This window comes from Schistocerca gregaria, chromosome 7 (assembly GCF_023897955.1).
Source record: "Schistocerca gregaria isolate iqSchGreg1 chromosome 7, iqSchGreg1.2, whole genome shotgun sequence".
NCBI lineage: Eukaryota > Metazoa > Arthropoda > Insecta > Orthoptera > Acrididae > Schistocerca > Schistocerca gregaria.
This window is the reverse complement of record NC_064926.1, coordinates 348,307,713-348,321,853: the sequence shown is the minus strand read 5'-3', so window position 1 is coordinate 348,321,853 and position 14,141 is coordinate 348,307,713. Positions and strand designations below refer to the sequence as shown.

Here is a 14,141-nt window from a genome sequence, read left to right as displayed (position 1 = left end):
TGGTGAAGAGAATACTGCATGTGATTCACATTTCATCAGGTTCCTATTAGCAACCATCTCTTCTCACAGGTAGGAAAAAATTCAGAACGTAGAGTTGGCCATATTGACAAACATCCCTAACAGTCTTGCCAGTCGCATTTTCGTAGTACATTGAAATTCTGCTACATTCGAAGACGAACAAAACGGAATTTGTATTTACTTCGTTGGATAATGTATGAAAATGCAGTGGTCGAAACTCGGGGCAGAGAAAAAAAAGTTCGTCTTCCACATTTTTTTTTAAATTTATTTACCGACGCACAGGTTTAGGCGCCAGTATTTATCTCTGTGCCTACAAAGCATGCCTGTGTATCGCTACATATATTCGACGGCAGAAGTTAGTTGTGGCGGCACCTACCAACATTTTTCAGGACTTCCGCTTGCTTTGCACTCGATTCTAAGATGCAGTCGTTTTTTTGGATTACAGAAACTGGAAAAAAAGTGCGGCTTAGATTCGAGTAAATACGGTATTTTCTGCTTTATTATGCCTTGGCCAACTAAATTATCTTGAGAACCCTCCAGAGGAGATCTTCAGGAGGAGGGGTGGGAAGGGGGTAGGGGTGGGAGTTGCAATTTCAGTTCATGTAGAGAGGGATTTGCTTCTGACCGAAGAAAAATTTTGTAACAAGGTACTTCAGTATCAAAGCCTAATCATACATGTTTCTTATTTAAACATAGTTGGCCATTGTCAGCTTTGTCTTATTGTACACCAACACAACCACCACACTGGTGAGGGTCTGGCACACTCGTTCTTCAACACCAGAACTGTGCCCTGTGTGGATGCACAATCAGCAGCAAGCTGCTGTGTACAATAAATGAAAGCCATCTCCTCAGGTTTATTCAAGAAAAGCAATTAAATCACCGTAGAGTATCCCAAACAATTTTTTTTAATAACTGTTACATTTCCAGCTGTGAAAACATCCATTTCATGAATACCCAACTTTATTTAAATCCTTTCTCTCTCTCTCTCTCTCTCTCTCTCTCTCTCTCTCTCTCTCTCCTATAGCAATTTAATTTGTTGGAAGAGTAATAAATCAAAGTTAAGTCCTCTTTAATATTTTATGTGGCCTAATTCAACATACCACAGGAGAAGGAAAAGGGAAAGCTATGGGAAAACAGGAAAAACAATGATGTTCAAATAAATATGAGGTATGTCACTGCAGTTACAGATTATTAGCTATGATGAAAATGAATATTTATCATGCAGTAGAGTGCTTTAACAGAGAGAGTGACTTAATCAGTGCCATGAAGATCATATATAAAATATATTTATGAAGTGATAGGAATTTAAAAGAAATGACAGACAGGTGAAATGAAGTAACTACATGGATAATAAAATATTAAACATTTAACACAATACACTGATCACTTCATTTTGATATTACACTTATGGAGAAAGTAATAGAAAAATGTGGGAATATAAGAGCAGAATGTAGCTTGAAACATTCCAAAATGTACTAACCTTGTTGCAGTCACGTCTTTGTTGTCACTGATAGGATCAGTAGGTTTAGCATTTGATTCTAATGAAAGAAGCTTTTCTGTGCTTCCTCTCCTTGTTACTTCTCCCATAATGCTTGACACCATTTCATTAGTAAGAGATTCAACAGTGCGCATGCGACTCCCAACATCAGTTTCACGGCTACTAGTGTGTGGTATGGAGTGTGAGGAATGCCTTCGGAGCTTCCGTCCTTGCTGACTACCAGTCAATGAAACATGTTGCTGGATATTAAGAAGCTCCATTTCAGCAGATGTTAGGTCACAGTGTGGAAAATGCAACTATAAGAGAAAAAAGGCAAAGAAGTTACATGTAAGTTGTTAACATCAATAAAATACATGTTGGGCTTAAAATTTCACATTTATGAAGATGATGACTACACATACATGCACGCATATAAACACACACACAAATTCAAATGCAGACATCGAAACACATTATTACTAAAATGTATAGGACAACCCCTACTTAAAACATGATTTCTGTTTTTAAAATGTTCTGGTAGGCATTTACAGTAACTTCCTTTTAGTATAGATCAGGGCTTCAAAGCAAATGTGCTCTGTGAGCAGACAATGAGTGCAGGCCTGTGAGCAGTGACTGCCGCATCCCCTCTGTTGTCACAGGAAATAGGGTCGGGAGCTGTGTGGAGAGATTTATAAACAAGGAAACTGAACCTGAGGGAAATGCTTGGAAAAACATAGACTGCCTTTATATTCCCTGCAGCAATGCAGATAATTTACTTCAAGCTGCAGATCAGTGTGAATTGACCAGTGGAAACCTTTTGTGTGTGTGAAATCTTATGGGACTTAACTGTTAAGGTCATCAGTCCCTAAGCTTACACACTACTTAACTGAAATTACTCTAAGGACAAACACACACCCCCATGCCTGAGGGAGGACTCGAACCTCCACCGGGACCAGCCACACAGTCCATGATTGCAGCGCCTTAGACCGCTCGGCTAATCCTGCGTGGCAGACCAGTGGAAGCCTTTTCATTTTCCCATTCATCTGCACTATGAATCCTGATTATCCCCCAAAATGACTAGGGCTCCATCTGTAGAGACATAAACAAGCAAATTCCATGACTCATCTAAATTTTCTACATTTTTTTCGACAGTGCTAAGAATGTCACATGAAGCTCTGTGCTTCTGATATCTACACTTTCACAGAGCACCAAAGGATAAGCTACCCACTCTTTACAAATATTGTGCAAGCCGATTCTGATCATTATCTGCTGTAACCCGTGGGGGCTCCAGAGTTGTCGTGTTTGATAACACCACCATACAAAACTCTTGTACCTGAGGTGGACATAAATGCTCAACTGTAGCTTCTTTTATTAAATCACCACCTGTGACAGGGTGCAAGGACTTTGCTAAAATTAGTGCAAATTTGTAGCTCATCTGAATGGCATACTGATTTTTTCTTCCTCTTCTTCAGCACCTTCAGAGACCTTCCTCTCAAGTTTTAAGACTTCCTGTACACCCTTAAGTATTCCACATTTTTCATCTCCATATTCTTGGATGAGGTAAGAGATGTACTGCCTTGGCAAACTGAATTTACTATATGCACTCAGAGTCTTATGATATACTAAATAATTTGCATACCCATCTTTTTGTGTAACAAGATAAGATTCCTCATAATGCAGATTGAAATGCAAAGACAATCTCAGTGTTACACAATGCCAACTGCCATTGCTCCTATTAGACGGCACCACTGTGAAAACATTCCTCACATACTCTGGCCCTGTTTTTAGTCACTTGTCCATGCAAGCTACTTATCATTTGGTGCCCTCTCCCCTTTCCCTTGTACACTTTCACCCATGTTGTGTTTTGCTACTAACTGTGATACGCAAGAATGCAAATCTTGTGCTTGGGCATCCTTGGCACCACTCTCAGCCTTGCTCCCCAGGCAGCGGCCTCTGTTGTTTGGACCGTAAACCATCCCTGCCTTATTTCACAGTTGTCACTCCTCCCATGTTGTCACAATGAAACAGTGTGTGCACATTTCCATCACCCCCCACCAGACTGCCACTGCTCTGTTCGCGAGTAAGAGCATAAGGAGGCACTTCAGTGCTCAAGTTCAAAATCAGCCTGGCCTAGGTCATGTCATGACACTGTGACAAACATTGTTCATGAAAATAAAGAATATTTGTGACTGTGAATGTGAGTGAAATGGTTTCACCTTCCTGACAGTCAGCATATGGATGCACTTTCTAAAAACGTACAAGGAAATCCGCACCATCTAACTGCTAGTGTTGCAGACCTAGAAAAGGCAAATTACTGTGGTGAGATGGAATCAAAATGGAACACTGTTTTGAAAAGGCTCAATACTGCTAAACCCACTGTAATGGATAACTGGTTAAATGAGGTAGTCAAGAGACTCAAACATAACTGCATATTTCTTCTCCATCCCCATCCCCTGACAGGTGAATATTTTCTACTGATTATTAAGTGTGAAGTTCTCACCAAGTACACATAACTGTAATTGTGCTAATGCACAGCACCTTTGTATGGTTTAAGTTCAGACTCTTATGACAGTTATGTGTATTCTAGATTTGGTTGTATTGTATTTGATAAAAATGTAGTTTTGGTTCACATTTATTGGATACCACAGCTTTTTTTTAGTCTTGGACCAGTTGGAGGTATTTTGCTTTTCTCTGGCATGTATACTTAGCTATTCAACCAGTTATGGGGTGGACATTTCAATCAGCTTTTGGCGATTGATGCTCCATATAACTCTGACAAAGAAAGACTAATGTAGCAGGTCACAGCATGTCCCTATCATATGTTGTAGACAGTGAAAAGTTGTTTGAACAAAAATATCTTTATCATGTGGAGAAGTATTGCAAGAAGTAAGTAGATGCTGTTCCTCCTCTTATATTATTCAACAGCTCTTTTCATGTAATACTTCAAATTAAGCTTTTCATCTACATCTACATCACACTCTGCAAGCCACCTAATGGTGGTGAAGTCACTAACTAATCCCCTCTACCCTGTCCCACTCGTGAATGTCATGTGGGAAGAATGATTATTGGGAAGCCACAGTATGAGCTCTAATTTCTTGATTTTTAAAAATTATTTTTAGTGGTCATTTCTCAAGGTGTATGTGGGAGGAAGTAATATGTTCCCTGACTTTTCCTGGAAAGTGCTCTCCCAAAATTTCAATAATAAAAATGCAACTTTCTTGAAATTCCAATAGTAAATATGTAACTTTATACAGACCACTATCACTTGCAGCTACATATACAGGTGTTTTTCTACTTTGATTCTAAATATTTGGAGATTGTCAGTTTCTTGCCACGTGTCTACTGGCAATGTATTATAGAGTTTTGCGTCACAATATAAAACTCCATTCCAAATTCTACACAGGGATACACAGACTACACAGAAATTATTTTTTAATTCTAGTATTACGCTTTTGAATTGTACACTCCACCCTAAACGCACTTTCATTACTAAACAAATACCTAACAGTAACAATCTAATACAGGTATAACAAATATGACAATAAAACTACTGTGGATAGTACTGTAAAAGTCAGTACCAAGTGAATTTCATGCTGTTGTGCCAGTTTGAATGTGGCAACAAATATCATTATAGAAAAGGACCACGTCAATAAAGCACTGTCATTGTGTATTTCAGTTTCTGTTACTTCCATGTCTCCTTTCTCCTTTCATACTTATGCTTGGTATGAAAACAAAGCACATTTTCAACAATGGCACTGCGTGAGCAGGCGAGTGTTTGTTCTGCCAACATTGCTCCTTTCCCCCATGGCAGTTTACGTGTTGGGTGAAGTTTACTTCCTCTGCTCCCGCCATATTGTGAAGTTAGTGACAAAGAAAGGTTTGAAATATAGCAAGTAAGGGAATATTTTAAAGGATTGGGTAATCCAAATTCATTAAACCAAAGAGATACAGAATAATTAGTAAAATGAAAATGTCATTAATTAAGCAAATAATTACTTAGATGTACAGAATTAATATAACTAGGGGCAAAAACTAAATTTAAACAAACAACTACTTAGAAGTACAGATACAATTAGCTGGCAGAAATAATATAGCTAAGGACAACAGTTATTACCTCATCAGTCAGACCACTGAGTCGAGCAATCTCAAAAAATGTTGTAGATGAGATTCCTGTTATTCGATTTGCATTGAATGGTAAAGGTTCACATGGCTCTAATGCAGTTAGCTGTGCATCACTGAAACCAAAAGAAATTACATAGTATTACAGAATTTTCCCATAAAATGTTAACTACTGCCTTTGTAAGTTAATGAAGGCACACACAGGATGGTTTATGCAATGCAAAAGCCAGACAGTGCTCTGTAGTCTTAGTCAGTAAAACTCAAGGAAGAGCGGCATTAGAATGGATTAGTTAGTTCACAGGATTCACAAAGACAACAAGATACCATTGGCTCATTAATTACAATCAATACATACAGTTGTCTTCTTCTTGGCTAGTATTAGGGTGCATAATATAATTCCTGAGCATGTAGGCATGAGTTTTCACAGTAGTAAAAAATGTTATCTGTATTTTAATTGTGTTTGTGGTTGAACATTTTATATCAGTTTGTTTGGTTCAAGATACTGGCACAACACGGACACAACCTCCTTCTTGAAACAAGTGGCTGGCACTTGGAAAAATAACTTAACAGTAGACTGAAACTAACAAAAAAATGGTATAAAATTGATATATTTATTTAGACGCTGGACAGTAAATTTGTGACAGGCTTGCTTATTAACTAAAAAGCCCAAAATTTTAAAAATCTAGTGTTTCTTTGGAGTGAAACTTGGAACAGTCAGCTCCTCAGATGTACAGAAGCCAGATTTTGACACTTTTGTGGGAAACAATGTGATCTGTATCTTTTGGTAGTCTCTGTTTTACAAGGAGGTGTGATTCAGCCCAAGTGAATATTATGTTCTGGTGGCAGGTCAATGTTAGGTTGTAGAGATAATAGATAGCCATGGAATGTTTTTGGTTGTTGCAATGGATTTTGATAAGTTTCTTAATGTGGAAATACAGTGGTCAGGTTGGTTGTCTCCCAGAGTGCAAGCATATAGCAGTATAATTCAAACCAGTGATATAGGTGTTGTGATTAGTTAATCATGTATAATTAGTTGCAGAGTAAAGGAAGTTGATTCAGGTGTGCTGATAATAAATGTCTCTTAAATGTAATGCAGCAAAACCACATTCTTGGCACACCACCAGACCTACAAGGGCAATAGCAGCGGACATTCTTTTGACTTTTCAGAAAGCTACATTTGTCAATGCTGCCACAACTGCAGACACTGCAAAGATCTTTGTCACATCAACTGTAAGCAGAATAGCTTGGCACAAATCAGTTTTGGGTGACTGATCATCAAGAAGGCATGATTTTGTGGTTCTGGTGGGTTAGTGACGAAGGATTCTGGAACTTTTTGTGGCATGTGCAAGAAGGATTGAAATTTTGTAGACCCCACTGATACCCTCAAGTTTTTTTTAAGGAAGAAAATCAGAGAGGAACATAGAAGTAGTGGTAAGCAACAGATACCCAGTGAGAGGAGATTAGTAAAAATAAACTATATATCTCAATGTCAGGAGGAAAATAAGAGGAAAAGAGAAGGGGGACAAACATGAAGCATGGTTAGAAATAAGCATGACTTAATGAAATGTACCATAAGGTTCATTTTAAAGGCCAGAGACACACACTTCAACAAAAATGAGAAACACATAATAAACCTTCACAACTTTCCACAGTGAATGAGCTTTCATGATCCACAATGTAGGATAGATGAAGCTTAGGACACTTAATAATAGCACTTGTTAAATTTCTGCAAGTGAAACAAGCCTTGTTATTCAAGATGACAATTTTGAAATGGCGTACCCTTGGTTATCACAAATATTTAACCATTTCTTCCTAATAGGCAGCAGTTTCTGAGGTGTGGTTGGGGTCAAGCCTGAGAGCTCAGTTGTTTCCCTGCTTCTTTTTTCTGGATACTCTAACATTACTTTCCACTTGTTAAATATTATAAAAATCATTATTTGGCTCTATCAATATATTTGTCTATACATTGCAGGTGATTAAATTGGAACAGCAAGCCAATGTGTATCACCAAGAGTCCAAATTTCATTGCATATTAGTTAGCAAAATAATTAATTTTAAATATTTAGCTTTAAATGTTGAATAAATATGTCTAGGAATTAGAGACATTAATTAACAACATGAAAAATTCAGGACAGAATAATGACAGTATTATGGAAAAGACATATTGCTACTCACCATATAGAAAAGACATGGAGCTGCAGACAAGCACAACAAAAAGACTGAACACATTTGAGCTTTCGGTCACAAGAACTTGTTCTAAGTTGAAAACACAAACACACATTCAGACAAGAACAACTTGCACACACATTAACATTGTCTCTGGTTTCGAAGGCCAGACTGCGTGAAGCAACTGGGCCTGATGGGAAACTAGTCTGTGGCTGGTGGGGATAAGGATGACACTGGGACAGGGAGAGCAAGGGACAGCAGGGTAGGCCTGGGGAAGGTGTTGTGCTGCTTGTGGGAATAAGCAGAAATTTGGTGGGGACAGGGTAGGACTGCTAGATGCTTTTGGGTGGTTTGGTGGGTGGGTGGGGGGGGGGGGGGGGGGGGTGGGGTAGAAAAAAATAGAGCAGGGGAAAAAAAAGAGAGACTAGTGGGTGTGGAGGGTGGAGTGGGAGCAGGGAAGGGGATAGGTAGGTGAAAGACAGCAAAAGCTGGGGTCCAGATGAGCTATAAGAATGTACAATATCTTGCAGAAAGTGTTCCCACCTGTGCAATTCGGAAAAATAGTGTTGGTAGGAAGGATTCAAATGGTGCAGGCTATGAAACAGTCATTAAAGTGAAGCAGGTTGTGTTAGATAGCGTGTTCAGCAGCTGGGTGATCCAGTTTTCTGTTGCTCAGTTTGTCAGTGGCTATTCATGTGGACAGGATCATAATGGTTGCAACTTAGTTCATACATCACATGACTGTTTTCACAGGTCTTTGATGGCGTAGGATTCTTGTGACCAGACTGGACTAGGTAATGGTGGGAGAACATTTGGGAGACATTTTGCACCTAGGTCTGTTGCAAGGAATGAGAGCCATGAGACAAGGGGTTGGGAGCAGGGGTGAAGTAGGGATGGCCAGAGGTACTTTGCTGGCTTGGTAGGTGGTGGAATACCACTGTGGGAGGGGTAGGGAGGACAGTGGATAGCATATTCCTCATTTCAGACCATGATAAGACATAGTATAAATCCTGGCATAGAATGTGATTTAGTTGCTTCAGTCTTAGGTGGTACTGAGTCATGGGGACAGTGCTCCTTTGGGCCACATGGTGCAAATAAAGGGAGGTGGCAGGTGCTTGGAGAGATAAGGCATGGGAGATCTGTTTCTGTGCAATGTTGGGAGATAATTTAGGGCTGTGAAGATGTCAGTAAGATCCTTGCATATTTGGAGAGGTACTGCTCGTCACTATAGATGCAATGGCTACAGATGGCTAGGCTGTATGGAAGGAACTTCTTGGGGTATAGAATGGGTGGCAGCTGTCGAAGTGGAGGTACTGCTGGTCATTGGTACAAACGTAGCAATCACTGAGGTGGGGGTCAACATCAAGGGAGGTGGCTTGCCAGGTTGAGGAGGACCAGGTAAAGCAAATGAGGCAGACAGTGTTGTAGTTCTGGAGGAATGTAGAAAGGGTGCCCTCACACTCAAACAAGATCATGAAGATGTCATCAATGAATTTGAAGCAAGTGAAAGGTTTGGGATTCTTGGTGCTTAGTAAGGATCCCTCTAGATAGTCCTGAACAGGCTGGCACAGGTTAGTGTCAAAGACTATGACATCTGGATACTTTCTACCAACATCACCTTTTTGTTTGTGGACCAAGTCATCTGCAAGTAGGAAACAGAACTTAAAAACCAAAACAAGCGGAAACCTGTACAACTTAGAAGACCTAAAAATACCATCCAAGTTTCTTTCCAATCTTCTGCACATGACCCGGCAACACTAGTAGATAACAAGACAACAGCAATTAAACAGAAAGGAACTTTCAAAGAACACAATGGAAGAGTTGGCCCCCAAATAGCCTTCCAAAAAACCAAGTACATCTGCTCAAAACATCCTAATCAAAAACTTGTCACAAAATATGGACAAAACTAGAGTTCCTTACTTCAAGTGTTTAGACAAACTCCTTGAATTGACGGAGAGAGAAAATTAGCACAGAAAATTCATATCCAAAAAGTTGGGTGAGCCTATGATAAAATCTTTAACCTCTACAGCAAAAAATGTACATTTACACACACAAAAATCTGGCATTATGATACAGTACTGTAGACTGAAGTTTCGTGTGCTTGTGAAATTCTTATCTTCCACAAAGAAGATGACCTGGAAGATGTCCTAAAAGAAGAACTCAAAACTCTAAGAAAGACATTCAGTCCAAAAAGGGACAGGAGATAGATACAGCTCAGCTGATTTAAATCAAATAAAAACATTTTAAAATAGCATGCAGCTAGCCTCTGTTCTGCATTTCTGTGGTTCCCACAGCTGTCCCGGCCTGTAACTGATGTAATGGGTTTGCTGGTTCCACCTTTGCAGGTAAGTGAGGCCTAAATATCCCTATAGTCATACAAAATTTAACAGATGTACAGAAATTGTCTGCATGGAGTGACAAAGTGTTGTCAGGAGTCGCCAACCTTACGCTGCAAGCATTGGCACACACTTATGTAAATTATGCAGAAAGGCTCACAAATACCAAGCCGTTTGACATTTTTTGAAAAGAGCTAGTGGATAGATAAGGAGACAAGCAAAGAGTTAGCTACTATAGGGACCAATGTTCCACTCTATCCCAAAATTACAGAGAGGGTTTAGAGCACTTTGCTGTAAGAATAAGAGCTGTGTAATGTCATTCATATGTACAAGGGGAAAATAACTAAGGAAATAAAGTGCAAGACAGTGAAGCAGAAGCTCACTGTGTAGATGCATTTGTTCACAGGATTCACCAACAGGTAAGTACTGAGGTGAAGTGTGCTTCGATGAGCACGCTACGGGAGGCCTTGCATCTCACTTGGCTATGTAACGGGTCTCAGGAATTCATCAAATCTTCCTCCAGGGTAAACCCCGCTAATCTGTATTCAATGACAAAGTGCACTGCAGTCATTGCAAACACCCAGGTCACATGGCTTTGGCACCAGAATGTGCCTACTTGTAGAAAGACCAGATAGGAGACAACAAACTGTCAGTCTTACAGCATTTCTCAGACAACCAAATACACTATGGAAGTACTCAAAGGAACACAAATACAGGAAATGGGTACAGGAGCAGTTCTGCCACTCCCCCCCCCCCCCCCCCCCACTCCCTCCCTTATCTACCCTTCCTCAAAGTGAATCCAGTAAGAGAGGTAGGACTTGATCAGGTGGCAAAAATAACTTTGCAAGGTAAAACCAACAGTAGACATTCTACCTCTATCACTGATACAGGCAAACCAGTAGGTGTTTTGTTTGTTAAACTTACTCACAGTCGAGAATTAAAACAACTGCATTGTAGACTGAATGGATTAGTAAAAAAGACAATTTACCCGATAGGTTTACAGGATGTGGAACTGGAAACGGATGGAAACAACTGTCACAAACTGTAACTATGTAAACTCACACAGGATTGTTTTCTTTAATTAAAAACTATTATTCTGTACTTATAAATTGCTTACTTTTGTGACTTTCAAGCAATAGTCTTTTATACTGTGCTTCTTTATTCATTTGACATCGATTCATTGTTATGAGTCATTACTATCATATTTCTAGGTAGTCTGTCTGAACTTAATTAAAATTTCAAGGTAGTTTGTCTGAACTTAATTAACTTTCTTTTGCAATCACATAAATTTCGGTGTAGGTTACCAGTGTGCAGGTGTTTACTATAAATGATTTATTATTTGTTTCAAAATTCATCAATGTCACGAGAAGCATCATGTTCTGCAGTTGTCATTTCATACTTTTGTTACTTACATTTATTTAATTTTATACATCATTCTCATTGACGCTCATAAAAATTTAACCAGGTAGCTGACTTGGTGGCTTCTGCACATTAATATATTTTCAGATTTTTAACTTTTATTTGGTCAATTAAATAGTTACTATGGTACTTTATATAATCGGTGGTGGTATCAAACTGAAAACAAATTTAAGTTACACTGTTCCCATCCTCCATGATTACACCTAAAGCCAACTTTACTATTCCAAAATTAAGTTCTGTGATTTTGATCTGCCGTATCATCAGGTCACCAACCAATCGGTGCACGTTGGCAGTTACCTGGTCACCGTGAGGATGCTGCACACTGTGGTGCTCATGTCAGTATAAAAGGAATGACACAGTTTGACAGGAATGCCTTTCAATGATACACAGTCCCTATTTTATTACAAATCACATTGGATCTGTTACCTCCTCTAATAATGCTAGAAATCAATAGTGCACTTTCTTTAGTAACTTAAAAAAAGACCTGTAAACATTTATTGATTATTTTTACATTATATTCTAATCCTTGTCCTATGAGTGTTTCAGTTGCTTGTACTCCTCAAACCTGTCTCTGAAACCAGTTTCAGCTAACTTTGTAATGCCGCTGCCATCAGAATCCTGTGTCAACAACTACAGTCATCTCATACTGACATAACAATTATACTCACATTCCAAGACTTGAATTGTTAAACAAAAATTAAAACTTGTCACACACTATGTATAGGGCCCCACTACGATTGTAGAATTCATCTGTGATGAACTCTTTCAGAGAGAGGGGAGGAGATGTACAAAATGCCACTATGCTCCAAACATAATCTTTACTATTGAAATTTTATAAAGAGGCCTTCTTTTTTGTCCACTGCCTTTCAGCTGATGTGACAGCAACCAACTGGTTCATGCCGGTATAGGCCCAATTGTTATCAGCAAAGAAGCTTTGCCAGTAAAATCACATTACAGGATCACTTTATTTGTGAGATTGGGGCCTCTCAGAGCTGTGACTGAAAAATATCTCTCTCTTCTGTTCCAAGCCACCAGCTGAATAGCTTAGTTCCTTTATCTTTGAATTTTCCCTTTTCCTGTGAGATGGGTCTGGGGCTGCTGCGGTTATTCCCTCCAACCTCCTGGCAATCCTTCCCATGTAACCCAAAAGGGTAAATAAATCAATATGCATTCTTTTTTCTAAACTTCAGTACCATATATTAATTACAAGCCCACACAGTTTTCCAATCTTGACTACACCCTGTGGAGATGTACAATTGATCCAACGGCAACAGGTGACATGACAGATTTAAGGACTGCCACAGACATCTCAGCCTCACTTCTCTCAGCTCACTGATATGTACTAAATGCTCTTCAGTGGACTTATTTACATAGACCTGGTGGTAACTGGCTATTTTCTGTACACTGTTTTGGACTTCATTATTCCCTGGCATCAACATTTGGCTTGCAAAGGATATCATTTGGTGCTATTTCTATTCTTCCTGCGAGGGTTCACAAGAAACTAGTTTGTGGTCAAGAGCTTCTCATTCGGACACACTTAGTGCTTTCCAGCACAGAAGTTTGAGTTTTTTAGTAAAGCTCCACAGTACTTTAATGGACAAGATGAATCCATCTCCACAAATTCTTTGTCCCTTGTTAGTTCAATAAGAGTCAAGATCTATTATATTCTGTGATTTATGTGTACCTGGTGTTCAATAAAACCTATGTTGTTCAACAACCAGTCTTACAACAGCTTTCTCACTACTGCAGCTCTAAGCACACTGACCAACTCAGTGAGTTCGTATAACAACTTGCCCTTTCACTACTTCTTATGCTATCTGAAATGGAGGTTGATTTCTGGTTAGCTCTCAGATAAGACTATAGTCATATAACACTTTCACTCAAACACAATAAAAAAAATGTAAGCCCCATATCTACTTCTACAACAAAAGAAACAATGGAAAATCCAGGATGGAATATAACATTACCAGAGAAGGAAAGTTGCTACTCACCATATAGTGGAGATGCTGAGTCAAGATAGGCACAAAAAAAAAAAAGATTCACACAATTATAGCTTTCAGCCATTAAGGCCTTTGTCAGCAGTAGACACACACACACACACACACACACACACACACACACACACACACACACACACACACACACACACACACTCACGTAAACGCAACTTGCACACCTGTCTACAGTCTCAGAGGGCTGGCTGTGTGTGTGTGTGTGTGTGTGTGTGTGTGTGTGTGTGTGTGTGTGTGTGATTGTTGTGCCTATTGTGACTCAGCATCTCCACTACATGGTGAGAAGCAACTTTCCTCCTCTACAACAAAGAAGTATTACCAAAGACACAGTTTTCAAAATCTTTTTTCTAACTCTCAGATTGAAATAGGGGAAAATACCTTATACTGCCCTCAGAATCTTCCCATTGAACCTTCACTGATGCAAGTCCTTTCTTCAAGGTTCCTAGAATGATGGCTCGTCTGCCAGTTGGTTTGTGAATGCACTGTCCTCCCACTCGCAATCCGCTGTCCACACCACCAATCACAGCCATTGCTGGCCAAACCTGAAATAACATTTTCGAACTCCTGAATAGAAACATCACAAAGTAATACACA

General features: G+C 39.3%; 1 protein-coding gene across 1 annotated transcript in view; it reads right to left on the bottom strand.

The window, feature by feature from the left end:
- Positions 1-14,141, bottom strand: part of LOC126282514 (probable E3 ubiquitin-protein ligase HERC1) — a 715,173-nt gene that overhangs the window by 352,639 nt on the left and 348,393 nt on the right. The window contains 3 exon segments of the mRNA XM_049982172.1: positions 1,499-1,812; positions 5,610-5,730; positions 13,926-14,089. Coding sequence (XP_049838129.1) covers positions 1,499-1,812; positions 5,610-5,730; positions 13,926-14,089 — 599 coding nt within the window.